This window comes from Schistocerca serialis, chromosome 1 (assembly GCF_023864345.2).
Source record: "Schistocerca serialis cubense isolate TAMUIC-IGC-003099 chromosome 1, iqSchSeri2.2, whole genome shotgun sequence".
Taxonomy (NCBI): Eukaryota; Metazoa; Arthropoda; class Insecta; order Orthoptera; family Acrididae; genus Schistocerca; species Schistocerca serialis.
The window spans coordinates 717,325,670-717,349,914 of NC_064638.1; the positions used below are offsets into that span (position 1 = coordinate 717,325,670).

The window sequence follows — 24,245 nt, forward strand, 5'->3', positions numbered from 1 at the left end:
TAATCAGAATAACAAAGTCAATTGGGAAACATTCAATTTTTATACATATAATAATTATAAACAAGAACCACAGTGGTAATTATCGTAAAAACAAACAAAGCAATAATTTTTGTGACATCTTGCGCTACATATAAAAGCGGATTTTTTACAATCAAAGGCCGTTTGCAATAAATCTGTATAAAAACATGCCCCATTACCTTTTACGAAAATGTTTCGAGTTTCTGATAATTTTGAGGCAAACAGGCATATTGAATCATGTCTCAGAATATTGGCGATGATAATTGATGGTGAATTATAGAATGAATTTTTATACAATCTTCCCGAGAACTAATTTCACGATTCTCCTGTAACAATGCACTGCAATTTTGCAAGCACTTAATGAAATTTTTAACTTGCCTGTAAAAGTAAACATCACAAGGTTGCACCAAAGAAGTTAATTTTTGGAGATATAACTTTTACAGACCAAGTTGGCATATTTTCATCATCCTGAAAAATTGTATCATATATCTGCGGATTCGTTTGACCTCTCCAAGACTCAATGAGAAGTAAATATTTATTCTCCCGACATAAGATTTTAAACATTTCTGGAGAAAATCCATGTATAGAACTGTTATTAATTTTCCGGACTTCGATGATGTTACGATAACATTCGTATAAGTATTGGCATAACATCTATTAATTTGTGAATATGAGGTCGGAAATGACCTGTCGCTTCTTGCAAGCATATGAAGACATGTGGGAGTGGTTTTCCGGATAATGTTATTGAATATTGTGCGGTGTATGAATGTGTCACTTTATTCAAATCTGACTTTTTCATGAAAACTGTTTTACTCCCTTTTTCAGTGAGAGTCCTGTTGAAAACAGATTGATATTGGCATCCTGAAACAATAGTATTTTTAATATTAAACAATATTTGAATGTGTGTGTAAATATCTTTATCTATAATTAAATTTGAATTGATGTATTTTACATCGGTAAAAACATTTTGTACGCAGAAAATGTGTATTTACCTGTTTGGTCAGTATTTATCACATAATCCTCATAGTATTGAGGGATTAAATGGCATGTCTTCCGACGAAAGGTCTCCGCAGATGCCTGGATGTCCTCCATTGACGCCGCTTTTTTCGAAACCAGTTTCGTGATCTTGCGTTGTGAAATTCTGTGTTTCTGTTTAAATGCCGTGACCCATCGATCAGGCACCTTGAATTTGAAATCGACGAATTTTGCAGCTGCAGTCAATGCCCATTGCTGTAAATTTCTTGTTGTGACTAGCTGATATTGCTGTCTTGCTTCCACAAAACGGTCGTAGGTCCACAAATCTATTGCCTCAAATTTATCCATTCGCGTACCACCAATTTTAATATCTTTCTCCCACTGTGAAAGATATTCTTTTCTCTTCAATTGGCGGCATCCCCCTTTTTTTTTTTTTTTGCAATGTCGCCAAGGACCATGTGGGGTGCACTTTAGCAATATTCACGACTTTGACTTTGTAGGCAATGGGAATCATGTCACTTTTAAATCTTTTCGGTGACGGTTTATATTCATCTGGAGACGAATTACTTTGTGGCACTTTGAACTGTTCATCTTTCTCCTCACATTCTTCGCAATCCTCATGAGCGTGAATTAATTCCTCTTCAGTTACGAATGTTTTTTCACCCAAAAGTTCCAGTGTATTATTATAAAGTTCTCCGGCCAATAACATAGCATCGCGAGAGATTTCTTCCGAAGATGTCAATGCAATTAAATTATTTTCCATCAACAGCTTTTCATAATACACCATTGTGTCCTTCAATCATAATTTTGATAGATCACTATGAAAGGATTCTTCAGGAATTTCTTCTCCTATTCCAGATGAGCCAGCAACTCCTTCAGTCGACATTTTAACCTTGGAGTGGAATAACACGCTGAAATTTGAAACAGGCAAGTCTGTTCACGACGAAATCGAAAAACAAACTGCCGTTTACTTCTCATGGCTCACGCACATTCCTATGTGCAGATGACCATTATAATCCCAAGGGGACCCTTACAAAGCCCCTTTAAACCTTGAAACCCTATAAAACGAAGTAGAACAATGAGCACAAATATTTTTCAGTGAATGAAAAACTTTATGTTCTTGAGCTAAAATAATGTTTTAAAAGTAATGTAGGTTTGAGAAACTTTTTGAATAATTGGTGGAATAACAAAAGAAAATGCCAGACGAGGAATCGAACCCGAGACGTCTGACGTAAGAGTCCGAGCCCTAACCATCTTCTTCTTCTTCTTCTTCTTCTTCTTCTTCTTCTTCCCCCCCCTCCTCGATATAGTTCGTTGCGTTTGGTCTGGGTGGATGTCACAAGACATCCATTCAAGTTGATCGTTGATTCCTTGACCCAGTTTTTTTTATTACAGAGAGCACGTAGCCCTCTGACTGAACACACTGAGCTACCATGCCCGCGGCCATCTAGGCCAGACAGTGGCTCGGCAATAAACTAACATTTTATACTCATAAGGCACCTAAGAAACTTTGGATCGATTTTTCTCGGGATTTTCCGAGTAGTGCATCTTAATATTTTAACCATGTGAGGTGTTAGGGGTCCTCTTTCACTACACAAAATTTCGGACAAATCCCCGACCCAACAGTCATGCCATCTCCTTGTGAGTGACATTACCAGCATAACATATCCAGTCAGCAAAATCTTACAAGACCCTAGACCCTAGCAGTGGCAAAAGCAAAATTAGGTTCGATGCTCAAGGTGTAAGATGGCATGAGAGCTTATGCTGATAGCCACTATGCTTGTATTGTTGGAGAGACAAAGGCAGTTATGGAAGAGTTAGATGTGTAGATGAGTGTTCCTTGTCATAAAGGCAGACAAGGACACAGGGAAAACCTGGAAAAGAACTGTTTTTATTCCAACACTGGCTCATGTTACGACAGAATGAGAGTGTGTTTTGCTGAAGAAAATATTTATCATTTAAAATTCAACATACTTTTACCCTCACAACTACTGAAAAATGATGGTAATGACCCAGCACATAAACTGAATCGGTGCTTAACTGAACTACCGTTCTTTGAAGAAGAATCACTCTTCATGATTAAAAAGAGACTAATGGGAGAGATTCTTCAGTACAAGCAAACGAGCAGAAATGCCCTTAAGGATCATGATTCTGTTATGCAAGCGCTGTCTGTTTGTCCTATCCTACTTTGCACACACTGTACAAAACATTTACTTGTCTACCTGCCTCTACTGCTACAGTAGAAAGAAGGTTTTCAACATTGCGGCGTATAAAGATATGACTGAGGTCAACAATGGAGGAGGATCGACTTAATGGCTTAGCTCTGTTGAACACTCACCCTGACTTTGATTGTCTTATTGACGATGTAATTAACCAATTTACCAGGAAGAATAGGCCCATAGAATTCGTCATTTAAGGAAGAGAACCACAACTGTAACTTTTTTATATCATAAGATGACATGGTCTTGTATATGTGTATAATCAGTTTAAATAAAACTTTCTTAAACTTTGCATGTGACTTGATTATTTTTTAAATTGGTAAAAGTAAAGGTAGCTCAAAATATCTTTAGCGCCCCCCCCCCCCCCCCCCCCCTCCTTGAAGTTTTTCTGTATACTTCACACACACACACACACACACACATACACAAATATTATAGTTATAGAATTGCACTAGTTGTGTTTCCAACTGGCATTCAGGGGCATTTTAAAGCAATCTGTGCAAAGCAGTTTAATCAATAATTTATAGATGATGTGAGTGAGTGCAAGATCTGTTGTGCCCAAACTTCTGAGTGATGAAGAAAATTGTGTGTTGGTTTGCACGAAGTTGAAGGATTGTTTTCACTCAGATCTGGACTTTGTGTCCAAAATTGTTACCTGAGATGAAACTTCAGTCTATGGGTGTGACACTGGCGTGGAAATTCTGTTTCCAATGGAAAACCAATGAATTTCCTCATCCTAAAAAGCACATGAGTCAAAATCAGATATCAAAGTCATGCTCATTGTTTTTCCCCCCCAATATTATGTGCATAGTGCAGTCAGAGTTCATTCCAAGGGGAAAGAATTATCATACAGAAGCCAAGTTTCTTGTTGACTAATTTGCTTCAACAGACTCCATCCTTAAGTATCTCACCTGGAGGTTAAATTTTATGGAAAGAATCCTTTCGATTTGGATAGTTAAGGTAAAGTACCTGTTCTCTGAAATACACAACATTCCACTTTTCAGCCCAACAGTTATAACTTAAGCATACTCGTTTATGAAATTCAGGACAATTGGCTTCAACCAAACTCTTAAATCAGGAATATGAGGTGCACCAAAACAGCACTCATCCTTGATAATAATCTCTTTAACGTATCTGGAGATCAGTAGCTAAGTCAAAGCAAGAGGTGTATAAGAAATTAAATAAATTCTGCAAAATAAGACATTAGTTTCAATGGAAATTCTGATTTCACACATCTTGTAACAGTTGGCTCCATAATGACATGTCAGTGAATTTCAGCAAAAATTGTGTGGGAGATAAGTTTGAATAAGAGTCAAGTAAAAGCTAACTAGCATAGTTAGTAGGATATCGAAAAGATTCTGGGAGTCGATATTGTCAGTCTTCCCTCTGCTCACTGAAATGTGGGAGATATCTTGGAGGGGTGTTATGCCATTCCTGTGTGTAAAAGAAATGACTTGTTGCAAATAGATTACAACAAATACACTCAACTCTCTCTCTCTCTCTCTCTCTCTCTCTCTGTGTGTGTGTGTGTGTGTGTGTGTGTGTGTGTGTGTGTGTCCCACTTACAGGAAGGTGGGTGGCTGGGTATGACAGGGAGGTATGGATATATGTGCATATGTATGAAGTAATACATTTATTGTTAATATTGAATTTTAGATGTTTTAATTTACATAATTTTCATTCCAGCATTCTCGTATGTGGGAGATATGGCTATGATCAAAAATTCATTGCCACATTTGTACCCTTTCCTAGAAGAACATTGTGAGTTATTGGATGTGTCACTTGTTTGGCAACAATTGGTGAAGAAACACTCTATTATTTTCCCATACAATGGTGAGTAAAGATTACTATGAGAGTAAGCTTCTGATGATAAAGTCATTTACAGTGTATTAGTTTATACCAGGGGAAAAAGTTTGTGACTTACAAGATAAGGAAATCTGGTTAATTGGATAAATACACTACCCTGCTACTTTATATATACCTTGTATTTAAGATGCAGTTCAGGTTTTCACCCTTCTTCGTTTGGCGTAATATGTTAGTATCTTATTCAATGCTGTGTGTCAGCTTCATTTTGAACATTGTAGCTGTCTTTCATTCTGTACCTCACAGCTCCTCCTTTTGCATTTACGTGCACCATCAAACGCTTCACTGATGCTGTGGAGCATTCGGCAGTTGGTCACATGGCAAATGCTGCATTGCGCAATGAAGTTAAAAGTGTGTGTGCTGTGCTTGCAAATGCAAAACAAGAAGTTACAAGTTACAGAATAAAAGACAGATGCAGCATTCAGAACACAGTTGACAAAAACATAGTGCTAATCTTACAAATGATAACATGTACTATCATTTAACAATATTAATATATCTTCTGAAATCAAATGAATGAAATATTAATTCTTTTAACACGAACCTGAATACAGAGCTGTTCATCAAATGATGGTCACAAAGGAAAAGGAAGAGAATACTATCTCTTTTATCTTTATACCAAGGACGACAAAGATTATACTCTAGCCTAGGACATCATATATATTCTTTGTTTATACATTATCCCTTTTTCTCAACACACATAATTAATTAAATAAATAATTTTCTAATAACATTAAGGAAAACTACCACATATTGGAGTGGCTTTTCCACTTTTTCTTTTTTGGACAAGTCTGTAGTGTTATAGTACTTCTAATGCAGAACATAAATCTAATTTAAAGCAAGTAGTACTGTTGGCACACTACTTGGTGTCTGCCAAGATGACTGTCCAACTACGGCCTTAATTGTCCTCTTCCTCCTCACCATTCAGTCCCACTCACTGCAGTGCTCGGAGTGCTAGGCAGGAGCACAGCTGGAGCAGTTGTGGAGCTCTGGTAGGCAAGAACTGATGTATACACACACCAAACAAAAGTTTTGCATCACCCCAGTTCCCAGAGCTCATGAAGATAAGACGTTGACTATGGATATTGTATCACAGACATAATCCCTTTAATTGTTCAGAGATGTCACTAAACTCGCCCAAAAATGTAAACAATGATGCATGAGAAGCGCCTATTAGATGGAGCTGGTCCGACAGCCGATCAGTTCCAGTCATTCCACCAGGAAGAAGGTACACGGCTCATGTTATCTGTAGTTCAACCATGCCTCAATGGTGAATACCGCGGTTCGATCGTGTCCACATTGTTACTTTGTGCCAGGAAGGGCTCTCAACAAGGGAAGTGTCCAAGCAACTTGGAGTGAACCAAAGTGGTGTTGTTTGGACATGGAGAAGATACAGAAAGACAGGATCTATCGATGACATGCCTTGCTCAGGCCGCCCACGGGCTACTGCAGCAGTGGATTACCACTACCTAAGGATTATGGCTCAGAGGAACCCTGACAGCAGTGCCATCATGTTGAATAATGCTTTTCTTACAGCCATAGGATGTCGTGTTACGACTCAAACTGTGCGCAGTAGGCTGCATGATGTGCAACTTCGCTCCCGATGTCCATGACGAGGTCCATCTTTGCAACCACAATACCATGCAGCGCGGTACAGATGGGCCCAATAAATTACCGAATGAGCCGCTCAGTATTGGCATCATGTTCTCTTCACTGATGAGTTTTGTATATGCCTTCAACCAGACAATCATTGGAGACGTGTTTGGAGGCAACCCATTCAGCCTGAACGCCTTAGACATACTGTCCAGCGAGTGCAGCAAGGTGGAGGCTCCCTACTGTTTTGGGGTGGCATTATGTGGGTCTGACGTTTGCCACTGGTGGTAATGGAAAGCACTGTAACGGCTGTATGATATGTGAATGCCATACTCCAACCGATAGTGCAAACATATTGGCAGCATATTGGTGAGGCAGACTTCTTCATGGACAACAATTTGCACCCCCATTGTGTACATCTTGTGAATGACTTCCTTCAGGATAACACCATCGCTCAACTAGAGTGGCCAGCATGTTCTCCGGACATGAACTCTATCGAACATACCTCGTATAGATTGAAAAGGACTGTTTATGGACAACTTGACCCACCAAGCACTCTGAGGGGTCCACACTGAATCGCCATTGAGGAGTGGGACAATCTGGACCAACAGTGCCTTCATGAACTTGTGGATAGTATGCCACAACGAATACAGGCATGCATCAATGCAAGTGGACCTGATGCTGGGTATTAGAGGTACTGGTGTGTACAGCATTCTGGACCACCACCTCTGAAGGTCTCACTGTATGGTGGTACAACATGCAGTGTGTGGTTTTCATGAGCAATAAAAAGGGCGGAAATGATTATGTTGATCTCTATTCCAATTTTATGTACAGATTCCGGAACTCTGGGAACGGAGGTAATGCAAAACTTTTTTTGATGTATGTATAAAAAGTAGACTGTTAGTATGTATTTACATATGTGTGCATGTCTGGGACCTCCTCCAATATCCCAGGATTGATTTCAACAAAATTTGACACACAAACCGCAATCTTCACAAGTACCAGCACTGTGGGTTTTATAACCTCCTAACTCCAATAGGAGCAGAGATATAGGCAATTATTTTTTTGTTTTTATTTTTTTCAGCCACTGTTGTATAGGTTGCCCTGTACAAAAGATGTGTTGTGTAAGAGTAGTATCGACCAGCCAATCGACCTGCTGTGCAGGCCAGCCTACAGGTCAGGAGTAAAAAGAGATTTAGAACAGTGAAAGAGGGCTTTGCAGGGGCTACACGTGTGAATGGGTACAGCTGCAAGAATGTTGAGATGAATAGTGAAGGAGATGGACAGAGAAAGGTGACAGGAGAGGATGGTTAGTGAGTTGGGGCAGGAGGGGATGGACAGAGAGAGGGGAGGCTGTGGGGATGGACAGATGGAGGCTGGAAGGAGATGATGGCCAGAGGGAGTGTAGAAGGTGGTGATGAGCTTATATTCTGGTTATATCACATGATGAACATTGGTGTGTTGTACCTTGCCAGTATTGTGGAAATATCTGCTTTTATTTAGTGTAGGAATGTTACATTGTAGTTGAAATGGAGGCACTATATGTGGTAATGTTTAAGAAAAAGCATGCTTTATTGAGTCATTTTTTGGCAAGTGCCAACTTTGAGGAGTCATAGAAGTCAGACTTCAGTTAGGAGAAAATTTCGTGTGCACAGTTGAAAGATACAACCTTTTTCTCTTTTTGCAGGTTAATTTTCATTGTTTTCTGATTAGTAATTTCATTGCTGTATAATATCAAATGCAAGATTCTGTGATTGAGCTTACCATCGTAGTTGGTGCAGTGGAAAGCACGGATGTAAAGCTTGAACATTTGTTGGTTACACTGTATGTCGTCACTCTTGAATACTCCTCGCGTTTTTCATTTAAGAGTTTGTAAAGTAATTGTGTTAGTAGCTGCAATAAATGTGAGGCTGTGGTGCACTGTAATCATCATATCAGTGTGCCACCACTATCGTAATGCGTGATAAGCATCTAATTAACTGGCGAAGAATGGCAGCTTCGTTGTTGCTTTTCAGTACAGCATTGCTGCATTCAGTTGTTGCAAGTAGAGGGCAATAATATGATAAATTGCAAATGAATGCTCGCTGTATAATCAGCTCTGAATAAATGAACAGTTAAATGTATTGTACATTGTAACATGAATGGAAATCCAGCTATCTCAAATAAATTTTGCAGTAAAGAATCCTGAATGAAATATAACCCACCTTCATCACTTTTGCTACTGACAGAGATCTCACAGCTGCTATTGCAGTTCTGTACATGGATCAGCAATGGTTCTGTTGTTATGTCAAGACTGTGGATTCCTTGTGCATAACTGTTTTCAGGTTTGTGTATATGATTCACTGAATTCCTCCAGAAGCTCTGGGGAACACTTTCCACAGTGGAGCAGTACAACTCTATTAAAGTACAATTTAGCTTCAAATTATTCTCCTTTGCAATCTTGTTCTTGACAACTACCCAATTAAGTTCAATAGTGTTGAATCCACAGTACTCCACTAGCAACTGTAGAAGTTTAATTTCCTTGTCCACTGAATGCAACACACTTTTCAAAAGGCACTCTTGTGACCTGAAGTGCTGTTGCACTTGTTTCAGTATGCCAGCTGTAGTAAATGTGGCATTAGATGGAAGTTTTACACTATTACTTTCCATCCATTCAATATAGAGTCCTGCATGACCGAGTAAGTGAGCACAAAATACGAGGTGGGGCGAGCACACCCTAACTGGATAGGCTACCCGCACTAGTTCTGGTGACCGAGCATAGAAGCCGTGACCGAATACGTAGCACATAACTTCAAACACATTACACGTGTTATTATCCGTGAGACACTGCAGCCAGTATGGGATTCTCATTTGTGGTCTCTCTCTCTCTGTAGTCAAGCAGCGCGAGGAAGCCAGTGTAGTAAGACGTAAGATTGAAACCAATGTTTACACGGGAAGGTCTAAGAAGCCAAGTATGGATTACATTTCTGTTGGTTGTAGATGAAAACAGTGCGTCTACTGGGTATGTATCGTGCATAAACTGCTCCACTTTATTGTTTTTCCAGTCGGGAACCACTCATTTAAAGAAACACAGTTGCAGGAAACCTCAAAAAGATCGTTTCTTTGGCCGTCCTTCCGTGATCTTAATATGCTTGAAATAAGTGAAAAGCAGGAAATTCTTAGCAATGTGCGATGATGTGTGCTACGTACGCAGGTACAACATGCAATCATTAACATAATCGTTTTTGCATAGTTAGTGGAAAGTGTGTTATAGAGAAACGGGAATGTTGTGACTCGTATAATATCTCATTAACGTAAAACATCTCGTTTTTATGGGAACGGGGGTCGAGTTGTTTGGGGGGAGAGACCAAACAGAGAGGTCATTGGTCTCTTACGGGAACGTTTCAATGATTTCCATATCAGTTCTGTATTACTTGTCTCTTTTGTTTATTATCATAGATCCTTCAAGTACTGTGTCATCACCACCCAGAAAGAGAGATTGTTTCAAGGAATGGAGGAACAACAGATCATCCGCAGCAGATGAAGTAGATCTGTACATTTTAATGCACCCCGGAGATGATGATGACATCTTAAAGTGGTGGAGCAGACATGAAACAGATCTGCCAGATATGGCTGCAGATGCAAGACGTATTTACGTATTTTATGTATCCCAGCAACAAGCGCACCTAGTGAAAGGTGCTTTAGTAAAGCCGGCATGTTACTAACAAATTGCCGCAGCCAATTAAATCCGGAACGCGTTAGTGATTTACTGCTGATCAACAGTAACTATAATTTTGTTTATGTTGCAAACAATTGAAAAGTATGACAAGTTACTTACGTCTGTAAATGTTTAATGTTCTTTGTATGCTTTCTTTATGAAGATGGTTGTCTTCTAGATTACAGGGAAAGCACTTATTTAATGTTTCCTATAAATGAAAGGAAAAATATATCTTTTGTTTGGAAATGAGACTCGTCTTCTATCCGCGATTGTATTGAAATATCATTTTACTTTCCAAGTGCTTTATGAATTTAGCTGTCTCACGCACCCGTTCCTGGATATGCTACTTTTGTATTAAAAGAGAGAGAGAGAGAGAGGCGTTGGATTTGTACAGTACAGTGCAGCGAGCCGGGGCGAGGTGAGGTGAGACGTCAGCGGTGACCGGTCATGCTCGGTTATCCGCGTGTCCGGAATCCGGACAACAGACATGGGGCGAGTATGTGACAACATGCAATCATTAACATAATCGTTTTTGCATAGTTAGTGGAAAGTGTAATATAGAGAAACGGGAATGTTGTGACTCTTATAATATTTCATTAACGTATGGGGCCGGACACGGGCGGCTCGGTCCCCCTGTCACCGGGCGAGCCGTGACCGGTCAAACACTGAGCGTTGCAGCACTCTAATTCAATAATGGAATCCTTTCTCCATTTTGTAGATGAATTAGTTTTGTGATACTGGGTTTACCATCATATGACATGGAGCTTGATCTAAAATAATCACAGATCTGCTTGGTAATATTTCGTAGTGTTTGGTATTCACCTCAGAATGATAATCTGCACCTCCTCTTCACCCAGTAAAACATAAACCAGCACATTGTATGGACCCATCTTTTTTTGTTTCCAGTGGGACATATTACAATCCTTTTTCCAGAACCAGATGACATTTAAATTCCTCCTTTCTAGACATTCCAATCTTGAATGCTTCCTCTGTGATAATCAAATACGTTTTCTATTGCATAAGGCATTTTTTGTTCCTGCCATCCAAACTTTCTGGATTGATGTGCACCACATCAACTCTCATCAGTGTAATAAATATTCCATCCAGTGTTTCACAGTAATCCTATTTCCTGCAAGAACTCATTTCTTTTTCCTGCTGTTTAGCATCAGCACACGGTCTTTGTTGAATGTTTTGTATGTGAACCCCAACTTCTTAATAACACACAAAAGCTTATTTCACTCATATCAGGAGAGTCTTCCAGTTCAGTCTTCAACTTTTCCAACATGGCTGCTAGTGTTGGAAGCACCTTCTTCATATAGAAAATGTGGAATATTCTCCTTATGGCTCCCTGTGTAAACTCATCCAACACAAACTCTCTCTCTTTTCTCTCTCCTTTTTTTGTGATAACAAGACAAGAAGTTTCTCTATAATCTCTTGAAATTCGCTTCACTATACCTTCACTAATATTGAGACGGTCAGAAGTTCTCTTTACTGCCTGCATTACGGAACTACTCACGCCCAGTTGAATTTAACTACGTGCGCTGATCATAGACTTTTCACGAGTCCACAAATGATGCATGGTTTCACACAAGGTAACAAACTGTGTCACAAAGACGGTCTCAACCAAGTGCACAACAATAAAGGTCTCCTATCTATGGGATGCTCTGATATGAATAATTAAGGGGAAATAGTGTTTAGAGGTCTGGCGCCATAGTATATGAGAGCATGCAACACAAGAGGTGCATAAGCAGATACAATGAAGAGCCAAAGAAACTGGCACACCTGCCTAATACCATGTAGGCCCCCCTGAGCACTCAGAAGTGCCACAGCACAACGTGGCATGGACTCGACTAATGTCTGAAGTAGTGCTGGAGGGAATTGACACCATGAATTCTGCAGAGCTGTCCATAAATCCATAAGAGTATGAGGGGGTGGAGATCTCTTCTGAACAGCAAGCTGCAAGGCACCCCAGATATGCTCAATAATGTCCATGTCTGTCGAGTTTGGTGACCAGCGGATGTGTTTAAACTTGGAAGAGTGTTCCCGAAGCCACTCTGTAGCAATTCTGGACATGTGGGGCGTCGCATTGTCTTGCTGGAATTGCCCAAGTCCGTCAGAATACACAATGGACATGAATGGATGCAGGTGATCAGACAGGATGCTTGTGTACGTGTCACCTGTCAGAGTCATATCTAGACTTATCAGGGGTCCCACATCACTCCAACTGTACATGCCCCACACCATTACAGAGCCTCCACCAGCTTGAACAGTCCCCTGCTGACATGTGGGGTCGATGGATTCATGAGGTTGTCTCCGTATCCGTACACATCCATCTGCTCAATATAATTTGAAACAAGACTCATCCGGCCAGACAACATGTTTTCAGTCATCAGCAGTCCAATGTTGGTGTTGAAGGGCCCAGGTGAAGCGTAAAGTTTTGTGTCGTGCAGTAACCAAGGGTACAAGAGTTGGCCTTCGGCTCCGAAAGCCCATATCAATCATGTTTAGTTGAATGATTCACATGCTGACACTTGTTGAAGTCACAGCATTGAAATATGCAGCAATTTGCAGAAGGGTTGCACAGTGAACAATTCTCTTTAGTTGTCATTGCTCCCATTCTTCCAGGATCGTTTTTCAACCGCAGAGATGTCAAACATTTGATGTTATACCAGTTTCCTGATACTCACGGTACAGTCATGAAATGGTTATACAGGAAAATCCGCACATCATCGCTACCTTGGAGATGCCGTGTCCCATCACTTGTGCAGCGACTATAACACCACGTTCAAACTCACTTAAATCGTGATAACATGCCGTTGTAGCAGCAGTAAGTGATCTAACAACTGCGCCAGACACTTGTTGTCTTATATAGGCGTTGCCAACCACAGTGCCCTATTCTGCCTGTTTACATATCTCTGTATCTGAAGTACTGCTGGGAATGACCCTTAGATGTTTCTTACACCAGTTTTGCACAGTGTTCAGAGTGCATTGTGGTGCTATTCTAATGGTACTTGCAAATTTGCCTAGTATTACTATGTTTAAATTGTCTTTATATCTTCGGCAAAAGTAACCTCTAGAACTTAACTCTTTAATGGTTCATTCTGCACTACATTCCACAATATTGGCGACAAAACATCGAATTGCAGACACCTATGGTGATGCTGATAACCATTTTCATATCCACAATTGTTTGTTTTACTTTTCTTCTGTTCGACATGGTCATAATCTGCCTACATATGATGGTCTCGGTGCCATGCTCGAACCCATGGATAGAGCAAATCATGGATTCGAAGGTCATATTACTAAAAGCCCACTTGATATGCAGGAAAATGTAGAGAGCAATTTTCTGAAAGTGTAGAGCTTTTTCTGCATTACTTTTGAATACATTATGGGAGTGACAGTGAACAATATGTTACAAATATTTACTATTAAACACAGTCTTGATCACAATTTATTTAGTACGGTGACCGGTTTCGACCACTACTGTGGTCATCTTCAGACCAATAAGTAAGAACCTCCTTCTAGAGAATCACTACTCAATTCTCTAGCACAATGAGGTTCTTACTCATTGGTCTGAAGATGACCACAGTAGTAGTCGAAACCGGTCACCGTACTAAATAAATTGTAATCAAGACTGTTTTTAATAGTAAATACTTTTTCTACATTTCCAACAACTTGGTGAAGGGCTGTTTAGCATGATTTACCTGGTTGATATGCATGTTGGTTTTCATGTAAAGGAACCTCTTTTCCCTAATGTGCACATTAACCAGTTTTTCTAATGTCTTCAAAAGGAAGGACAGAGGGGCTGGTCTCATATCAATAGTCTTGGTATGATCATTTCTCCCTGGCTTTGGAATAAAACCAACCTTCACTATTCTTCAAGCATTATGAATGACTTCTGCTGCTAGACTGACTCTAAACACCCTAGGGTCCAATTAAAGTCAGAGTCACGTACCAAAGCGGTCGAATTTGTTTATTCTGTGCGCTTAACACTATCATTCTCTGAGAGCCAATAGGCATTCAGTAGTGTTCTGAGCATTGTGCTGTGAACTTTGTAGCCAGTGCATGCATTAAATGTCCTCTTAGTGAGTTATTCAGTGAATTTTTATTCAGTTTATTAATAGTTGTCACTGACGATGATGGTAAGTAACAAACTCTACATAAGCAGGTGAGAGGGATAATTTGAATGATAGATGCTTTCTTCAAGTGCAAAGCACCTCTACACGTGTACCACAACTGTCATTTGGAACTGGCAATGCTGCAATCCTTGTCTGTGCCGTGACCTTCGCAGACTGCATTCGTTCGTGAGTCGGGCTATGATCTTTCTCCTGCTTGTTGCAGTAGAGCTGGAAAAATTCCATCTGGCTGTTGAAACATTCCCAGTACCAACAGGATTTTCTTGAAATCAACACTTTTTCAGCAGATTCCCAGTTCTCGTGTCAGTTACTTGTGAATCAGTACCTCACTGGGACTGAATCTTGATTCATATCATCTTCCAGAGTGCATTGAGGAAACTGAGTCTTGAGGACCACATCCAGCGTCTTGTGCTGCCATTGTATACTCACCATCCTCCTACCTTAGTGTGCATCCTGGATTTATTAGTGCCCTTGTAAGAATTTTGTGAAATCTGGCTCTGACAGCTGTACTTTCCACCTCCGCACAGAATATCTTCCAGGATTATTGTTTCACTTTTTAATAGCAGCGTTGTATTTGGCAAGGACCTCCCAGTATTTTATCCATTGTCCGTACCTTCTTGCAAAGTTGAACAGTCTTCTTACCTGCTTACTTTGCAATTCAGGATTATTATTCAACAAAGGTGTATTTCTTTTTGTAAGCTTCTTGGTGATTTGATAGTTCCCTAAGTAAAAAGTCAGGATAGCACACATCACTTCAAATGCCATTTTATCTAACACTGCTGGATTTCTTATTGAAGTTTTATGTTCAGATAATTATGACTTTAGGTCTTTCATGTATGAGTCCGTCTGTTTTCCTTGGATTCCTGTAGGCCATGTGCTATGTCTCACTGCTAGTGTGTGTGTGTGTGTGTGTGTGTGTGTGTGTGTGTGTCAGTGTCAGTGTCAGTGTCAGTGCAGGTTGGCCATTAGAGGCTGTCGATAGGAAGTGTGTGCACAGCACAGTCTCTGCCACGCCGTCTACTGGCACCCCATGCCTGTATTTGTGTTGAGCAGTGCTGACTGAAGTTGTATTGCGCCCAACTGTGTTCTGTGTCTTGTGGAGTCCCGAGAGGCTTGATGTTCAGAGGTTATCAATGAAGCCATTTTTGTGTGTCTTGAATCGGTTTTGTGTGTTACTTGGTTTCTATACAATGGGCAACAAGTATGGAACGGTTTCTGCATGTGCAGTCTTAGTGTGGTTTCATCAGCTTTATTCGGTATGGATGCTGTGCTACCTTCCCTGATTATTCAGCTTACTTCAGCTGTGACCCCTTTGTCAGCTTCCATTAACAGATAGGGTACTGTTCCATCAGTCATTTCACCCATTTTTCCTCCATATGATGATTCAGCCAAGGATTGGGAAGCTTATGAAAAAGGCTCGGACAGCATTTTGTAGCTTTCGATGTGACAGACTTGAATTTGTGCAAAGCCTTCTTCCTCTCGTGGATTCCGCCCAACATTTATCAATTACTGCGTCAGTTTGCCCCTTCAAAAGAACTGGCAGCTCTTACTTTTGATCACATGTGCAGTTTATTGTACACCTACTATTACAAATGAATGCATGTCATAGTGGTGCAAATTGAATTCTACTGATGCTGCAAGAAACCAAACCAGTCATACAGGTCCTGGGCAGTCAAACTTCATGGCCTTAGCCAGGAGTGTCAGTTCATTACTGATGTCCATAGTGATTCATATACAGATTCTATAGCGCTCAACACAATTATCTGTTTAGCTCCATACAAGGAAGTGTGTCAGAAGGCTGTGAAAACCCCCCTGTTGGCATTAGTTTTGCAAATAGCACAATCTTTTGAAGTTTCTTGGGTGGCAGGTGACCAAATTGAAGCATGGGATGATGTGACAGTACTGTCGCAAGGTGTGCCCACTAGGACGATGGACAGCTTGCACAAGGAAGCAGTAAACATGCGGGCTCAGTGCTGGGCTGACTAAGGCCAGGCCAAGCAGCTGCAGCCATCACAGCATCAGCATTCTCTGTTCCTGTCTTGTCATTTCTGTTCTGACCAGCATGTTTGGCATGTCCTAAGCCCTGGGCTTCTGATAATGCTTGTCACACAGCTCCCAAGTGTTGTTCACTGAAGGTTGTTCAGGATATGGGTATGGATATAAACTGTGTGTGACTCCAATGCTTGTGACTTCTCCCAAGTCATTTATCAAGTAGTGTTATTCACCAAGTGATCCGGTTGCAGGTGGACACAGATGCTGCAGTGATATCACTGAATTCTCAAACCTATGTGAGTTTAGGCTCGCTGCCATTGACACCAGTCACGTAGAAGCTGCTTAGTTATAACAAACAGAACATTGCACTGTTGAGACAATTTACGGCATGTACCTCTTACAAGCCAGTTGTTTGTTCCATTACATCTTTGTTGGTTGCTAATGCCAGTGTTGAGAACTTGTTCGGGATGGACACATTTCAGGCATTTTGATTTTCTTTCACCAACGCAGTTCAGCTTGTGTTTGATCAGGTTCCATATTCTCAATTGAAAACACCGTGTGAGGAGTTTCCAGACTTGTTTCTAGAAGGTATAGGTTATGTTATGAATCTTTCTGCTCGTATTTCTTTGAAATGCACACCTCAGCCTTGTTTTTGTCATGCATGTCCAATTCCTGTTGCCCTAAAAGATCAGGTGAAAGCAGAATTGGGCAGACTTCAATCTCTATGGGTGGTGCAACCTGTTATGGCTAGTGAATGGTTGACTCAACAGAGTGTAGTTTGCAAGTTGTTGGGGAAACTTTGCCCCTGTGGCAACTTCAGTAATATTGTCAATTCGCTGTCAATTGTGGATACGAATTCTCTCCCAGACCAAGACGAAATGTTGGCAAAAATATCGGTCGGCCAGTACTTCTCTGAAACTGAAGTATATCGGCAGTTTCCTGTGGACAAAGTGTCTCGGCTGGTTCTGGTTTTGAATATTCCTTTTTGTCTCTAATCAACATTTATGCCTTCCTTGGTATGGCTAGTGCCCCTGTTATTTTCCAGCAGTTTTTAGAGCAATTGACTATGCCTCTCCTGAGCTGCATTAATTTTCTGGATGTATTGTTACAAAGAGCTTCTCTACAACCTATCACGTGAAAAATTTGCACACTTTGTTTTCGGTCTTACAGATGCTTATGGTGTGACCTCATGAAATCTGTTTTTTTCAGCCTTCTATTGTTTATTTGGGGTTCAAGGTCTCGGGGGATGGTGTTTGCCCTCTGTCAGACCACACATCCGCTGTTACGCCTATGCCTTGCCCCTCGTCCTTTAAGGAGCTTCATGCCTTCCTAGGGAAGATGGTCTACTGTCATACTTCTTCTGGGGGCAGCCGCATTGCCCCCCCCCCCCCCCCCCCAATGGCATTCCTTTTATGCAAGAGTGTACCTTTTCTCTGGAGCCTGGATTTTGAACGTGCTTTTCAAGTGTTGAAAGCCAAACTACTCAGAGCCCCACATTTAGCTACGTTCTCTCCAGGCCTGCATATAGTTTTGTTGACTGACACCTAATACTATGGCCTCAGTGCAGTCTTAGTGCACCGATATGCCAACACCTCTGAATGACCTGCCATTTTGGCATCTACATCTCTCAAGAGTGAGAGGTCCAGCAGCATTACTCTCAGTTCAAAAAGAGGCTCTCGCCCTAGACTATTCTCTCAGGAAATTACATGTTTTTATGTGTTGTGCCAAGTTTCACTTTAAAACTGCTGATCACAAACCCGGACACTATTCTTGTCTTGTCACAATTGTGAAATCCATTTGCAACCTATGTCTAAATGTGCCAATGCGGATGCCTTGTCCTACCTTTCTTTGGGTGCTGATTCCAACTTTGATCATGAAGAATTGCTTCTTTACTTCCATTTTGATATTGAAACGCAGGCCGCAGTCGGGGGTTCCCGAATTATGAGCTCATGCATAGCTGTTCCTGCCGACCTGGTTCTCCTCCTAGTGGTTCAATTTGTTTAACGGGGCTGGCCAGATAAACACCTGGGTTGTGCTTCGGACTCCCTGCCCAACTGTTTTTCCTTATCGTACTGCACCTCTGTTTTTTGATGGTGTTTTGCTGTCGTCCACGCAAGACCTTTCTCCCAGAGTAGCCATTCCATCATGTTACAGTGTGAGGTTCTACGCCTTCTCCACCAGGGCCACTGGGGTGTTTTGTGCACTAAACTGTTAGCTACAAAACATGTTTTTCAGCCAGGGATTGATGGCAAAATTGTCCATTTTGTCACGGCTTGTGAGCAATGTGCCCAACAACAGACAGCTCCCAGGGTGTCCCTGTCCTCCTGGTCCACTTCCTACCAGCCATGGAACGCATTCATGTAGACTTTGCTGTTCCCTTCTTGAATTTGTATTGGCTCCTGATTTTGGATGCATTTTCCCAGTTTTCTTACATTCTCTGGTGTGTGTTGACATTGGTTTAGGTCACAATTCATATATTTTTCAGGGTTTTTTTCTATTGAGGGATTGCCTTGTACCTTATTTTCCGGTAATTGGCCCCAGTTCATTTCTCACACATTTCAGTTTTGTTCACCATGATGTTTGTCATGTTACTGTGCCACCATTCCACCCTCAATGAAATGGCGAGGATGAACAACTAGTGCTTTTGTTCAAGTCCCAAATGAAAAAGTTTGTTGTGGGTTCTTTGCCAGACGACACCCTTCTCCTTTTTCTGAGCACCTATCAGTTCACACCTATGAGGGAGCAGAGCCAGGCTGAGATACATCATGGCCTGCAGCCATGCTCCTCCAACTTCTGCTGACTGTGCCACACACGCCACTATTAGGTTCGTCCGGCCACTTCGCTGCAGGAGCACCAGTCGGGGTGCGAGGTTTTGGTCACCGGCCCAAGTGGATACTGGCTACTGTTGTCTGCTGCCAGGGATGCAGTCTTTGTAACATCTGTACGCAGGGGGTATATGACCCGGGTCAATGGGGATATCCGGGAAAAACCCGGGAATTTTTTCATCTGGGAGGAAACCGGGAAAAACTCGGGAATTTTTTGTTGTTTTCGTTTTCAGTTAAATTTTTGTAATTTTGACTGGTAAGAATCGATACTCTAACAAAGGCTATTACTGTATCCCGCTACTGCAAAATAATACTGCAACAACAAAACATGAACGAGGGGGGGTAGGAGGGGGGGGGGGGGGGAGAAGAAAATAAAACATAAATTGCAAAGGAAATGTGCCATGCACAACAACAAAACACAGTGCTCGTACAAACGTTTGCCAACAGCAAAATGTGCCAAAGGTTTTAAGAACACTATGTAATGCTTCATAACAACAAATTGCCTCCGATGAACATGGCATCACAACTGTTTACATTAGATTCGTTTTAGCAGTTACAAGCGGGCTCATGCGCGGTTGAGTGGCGTATGAGTAGTACCTTCTCCTGTTTGTGGCTACAGAAATGTGGCTGTTGGCCGTTGTGGCTACAGAAATGTCGCTGTTGGCTGTGTAAGCAGTCACAGCAAGCAGCTAGATCCAACCGGGAAAAATTTTACTGCCGTGCCCGAGCTGCGCACGTTGATATATCGATTACTCATATGATTTTGATGGGCATCCCTGTTGGTTTTTGAACACACTCAGTAAGTTGATTTCTGAATGAATCATAAGCCCTGCAGGGTAGCCGTGCCATCTGAGGCTGCTTGTCACAGTTCGCATGGCTCCTCCTGTCGGAGGTTCGAATCATCCTTCAGGCATGGGTGTATGTGTTGACCTTAGCGTAAGTTAATTTAAGTTAGATTTAGTAGTGTGTAAGCCTAGGGACCGATGACATAAGCAGTTTGATCCCATGGTAAAAAAAAAAGTTGATTTTTGAATGCGTGCATAGTGTACGTAATGTCTCTGTCAGGGGACTCCTCATCACATCTAGAAATAAACTTTCCTGCGGGCAAAAGGTGACTGGACTGTACAATGAGCGGAGTAAAGCTGAACGAGTGATGTCTCTGTCAGGGGACTCCTCATCACATCTAGAAATAAACTTTCCTGCGGGCAAAAGGTGACTGGACTGTACAATGAGCGGAGTAAAGCTGAACGAGTGAACGCCAATCACTGTCTGATTATATTGTTGTTTGGGTTTGTGAACGATCAGCATTGTTATAATTACTAGGGAAATCAATAGATTCAGACTACCAGATTGGAATTAAATGACTAACAGGAATAACAGGAAAATGAAATTTTGTTAGAAAATTTTTGGCCAGAGCGCTAAACCAGTAAGGGCAGTTGTACAGTCTCCGTCTAGCGGCTGCTTAAGTTGTATTCTGGAAGTAGCACAGAAAATGGTTTGTATGAACATAATAATGCCTTACAGGAGTGATTCTGGCAGGGTTAGTGAAGTTAACTGGCGAATAAGTTTTGACAGAGGCAGGAATAGTTTCAGAATTAGTCATGATAAGATTGTTTGTCAGGACAAGGAAGGAGGAGAAATGGAGGCATCACACAAATTGGGGAAGAATATGACGACTTCAAATTTATACAAAAATCTCGTACCACTCCTTTTCGATCTCATGCTCGAGAAACTGGAGTGCATGAATGAAATGTGAAACTGTTTTCTAACATAAAGCTTTTTGCTTGTAGTAGGCCTAATAGGCATTTTATGTTGGTCTTTGTGAATTATATTCTGTCGTGTTATAAAAATGACCATTTGTGCCAAAACAGTGTGTGTTACAATTTCTACAGAAAGGCCTATTTTGTTTTATCTAGCAGACAGTGACAAAATGGACGTAATCAGATGGAGAAACCACACCAGTCTTGGGTACTATTTGTGTTAACAACTTACACAGTATTAGACAACAATAATTTGATTTTTCATGTAGCAAAACGTTTGACGAACTTTGATGAGGTAATAGATTCTGTCGCAGAAAGGAAAGCACGCCATGTAAAGCTGTAGCTAGATTAGAGAGAAAACAATGCTAGGAGCTGAGGATTGAAGAAATGTGTTCTGTATTGGTTGTCTCTTGTTTGTACTGGTTTTAGGTATCCTATATTTAATTTTATGTCACCCAAAACAAAGTTATTAGCTAACAGGCAGTAATGAGTGCAAGTTTTCTGTAGTGTTCTTGCTCCGCCGATTACAAATAATCCCATCCAGTATTAATTGTGAGGTTGTGCGTGGTTTTTTTTTTTTTTTTTTTTGCGATAGAAGAATGCTGTGTGAAGAGGGGTGGCACTGCACTCTGGCACACTTAAGACCAAATAACATATCTTACGTTTCCTTGAACATATGTATCATACTCTTTAGAAAGATGTGCACTACAAAATGAACATATTTTTGAAAATTCGATTTTTGGCATCATATCTCAAATGCTCGAGGGAGGTGGGGTTAGGAAATATTGTAGATCCGAGGCTGATGCGCAGAGCAGTCGGAGTTATAGTGGCGAAGTGTGTAGTCTCCACGTGACCCGTGTTTACATGTAGTGATTTTGCTGTTTCCTCTTCGTTTACTGCTTTCACGTCAAATGAAAACAAAATGGATTTCTGTGGCCAGCAGCTATCAAGTGAATTAAAATACATTCACATAATTATGGAAGGCTAATATACATTATTAGTTTCAGATTTTATTTTATTTCCACTTTGCTGACAGCCATGCATTAATCGCCTTGTAGAACAATGAAGTTATTTTTGTCGGTTTGCTAAAGAAATTTGGTTTTTATTAATCTTTTATGCTGAGGCAGTCAGTGTGTTTGAAACAAAGTGTTCAGTTCCACACTATTGGCTAATTTCAACTGCTCGCTGCATTTCAAGTGCACGTTTTCATCTTCTAGCACATATGGCATTATGCCATAATAAAGAATAAAAAATGAGTTAATACAGTACTGGTACTTCAAGAAAATGTATATCCCGAAACCCACACTGAAAAGCTTAATATCAGGTCGAGGCCTACTTCATTGGGAATCTGGACATACGAGTGTGCTCTTTCAAGTGTGCTCTTTAAATGTGCCATTTTAGTATGGTTCACGAAATTCTGATGTTCTTTTTCTTTTATGACATAATGTAAGATCTTTTAATGTTTTACATGTACGAAGCATATGGGCTTCCTGCGTCATAGCAGCTGCCAAAGTGCGGTGGCGCTTGTTATCTGGTGCTCTCTGACAACTACTGAAACGAACCTATTTCTAACAGGTGGTGGGAAAATATTCGAATGGTGGTTAGAAAAGCATTACTTTCAAAGTAAATTTCCTTTCACGCAAGTTGAACTATGTGCAAGAATGTACGATGAATTTCTTAAATCACAGAACGTTTGATGATGAGCCATTTCGAAGTATTTCAAGCTCAGAAGATCAGACATTCAGGTCATTATTATGAGAAAATTGATGTAGAGCTGCTGGAAGTTATCTCTCCTCTGCGGTAGCTAATTTATTTGTGGGAAAACTTTGAGGACAAATCACTGGACTTGGCTAAAAATTTTACTGGCACATTTACATTTGTGTGAGATATCTTAAAGTGTAACACGCGCAAAAAATATCAACATTATATGTGAAAGCTTAGCTTCTCTTGCAAACCTTAGAGACCAATATTACATGTGAAAGCTTTGCTTTCTTGTAGCAACACTATGTATATTAATTTAAAACATTAACTTTTCCTGTTTGTGTATCCGCACTACGCAACAGTGATGATGATATTAGCTGACTACATCACGTGTGCTGTGGTCTGAATATCCACTGTCGTTGGCTTGTGGGATCACGTGACATGAGCTATGACTGGCTTACAAAAGCACATCGCAATCTCAATTACAATGGTTCAGAAAGTAATATGCAGTGTTTGGTGGAATTCGAATTTATACTTTTGTAATACGAAAATATGCAGCTTACATGTTGCTGCGTGTCAAAACTATTTCCAAAAGGAGTTTTCTTCCCTGAGTTTTGTTTTCTAAAGTGCCGGGAAATTCTATGCCTGTGTATAAATACGTAACCATTCAAAGGATTGATAAGTTCTACAGTTCCGAGGGAAAATATACTGTCACTTAATAACACAGAAAAAGGGTGTTTTCATCCGAAAGAAAGTGTATTTTTAACCAGGAAATCCGGGAATTTTTTTTACTTGTCCGCGTATACACCCTGGTATGGCTGACAGGCTGGTGGCATGCCACTGTCATCAGTTGTGCCCCCACTTGCCAATGGAAGCTACCAGTTTGAGTGCAGCCCCCTTCATCGCAGCTTGCCCCACTGCCCTCCCCCTTGAACCCATTGTTGCGTGATGCTGAGGTGCCCGCATCCCATTGGCTGCCTTCTTCATGTACGGCACCCTGGAGTTCCAGCTTCCCGGCATTGGGTGCTGGTCTCTCTCTGGCCTTGGGTCCGTCACTCCATTGCTGCAGCCTGCTGTCCCGGTTGGGCTACATCCGTTGGCCCCTTGTCATCATTGCCTCAGCCATTGGTGCCAGTGGTTCCAGCCCCATCTCCTCCTCTCTGGTATTGGCGTTGGGCGCCTCACTGGATAACTGCTTTCAAGCATGCCCTTGTCTTGCATGTTTCCCTCTGATGCTCCAGTGCCTGCCCAGCGCATCATCCTGCCCCCACTGTTGGCACCAGCTACCGCTGCTCCGGATCTGATGGCTGTGTCTCTTGTCGGGCTGCCAGAGTCTTCTCTGTCAACTGGGCGCCTGCTTTGCACAAGAGAGAGATGTGCTGTATCTTGTTACTAGTGTGTGTGTGTGTGTGTGTGTGTGTGTGTGTGTGTGTGTCTGTGTCTGTCTGTGTCTGTCTGAGTTCACA

At 41.2% G+C, this 24,245-nt stretch overlaps 1 protein-coding gene across 4 annotated transcripts in view; it reads left to right on the plus strand.

The window, feature by feature from the left end:
• The window catches only part of LOC126481186 (exonuclease mut-7 homolog), a 232,865-nt gene that overhangs the window by 118,702 nt on the left and 89,918 nt on the right, over nt 1–24,245 (plus strand). For all 4 annotated transcript variants that reach the window (XM_050104787.1, XM_050104778.1, XM_050104804.1 and 1 more), the window contains exon 11: nt 4,899–5,045. In XM_050104787.1, the coding sequence (XP_049960744.1) occupies nt 4,899–5,045 (147 nt within the window). The remainder of the gene's footprint in view (nt 1–4,898; nt 5,046–24,245) is intronic.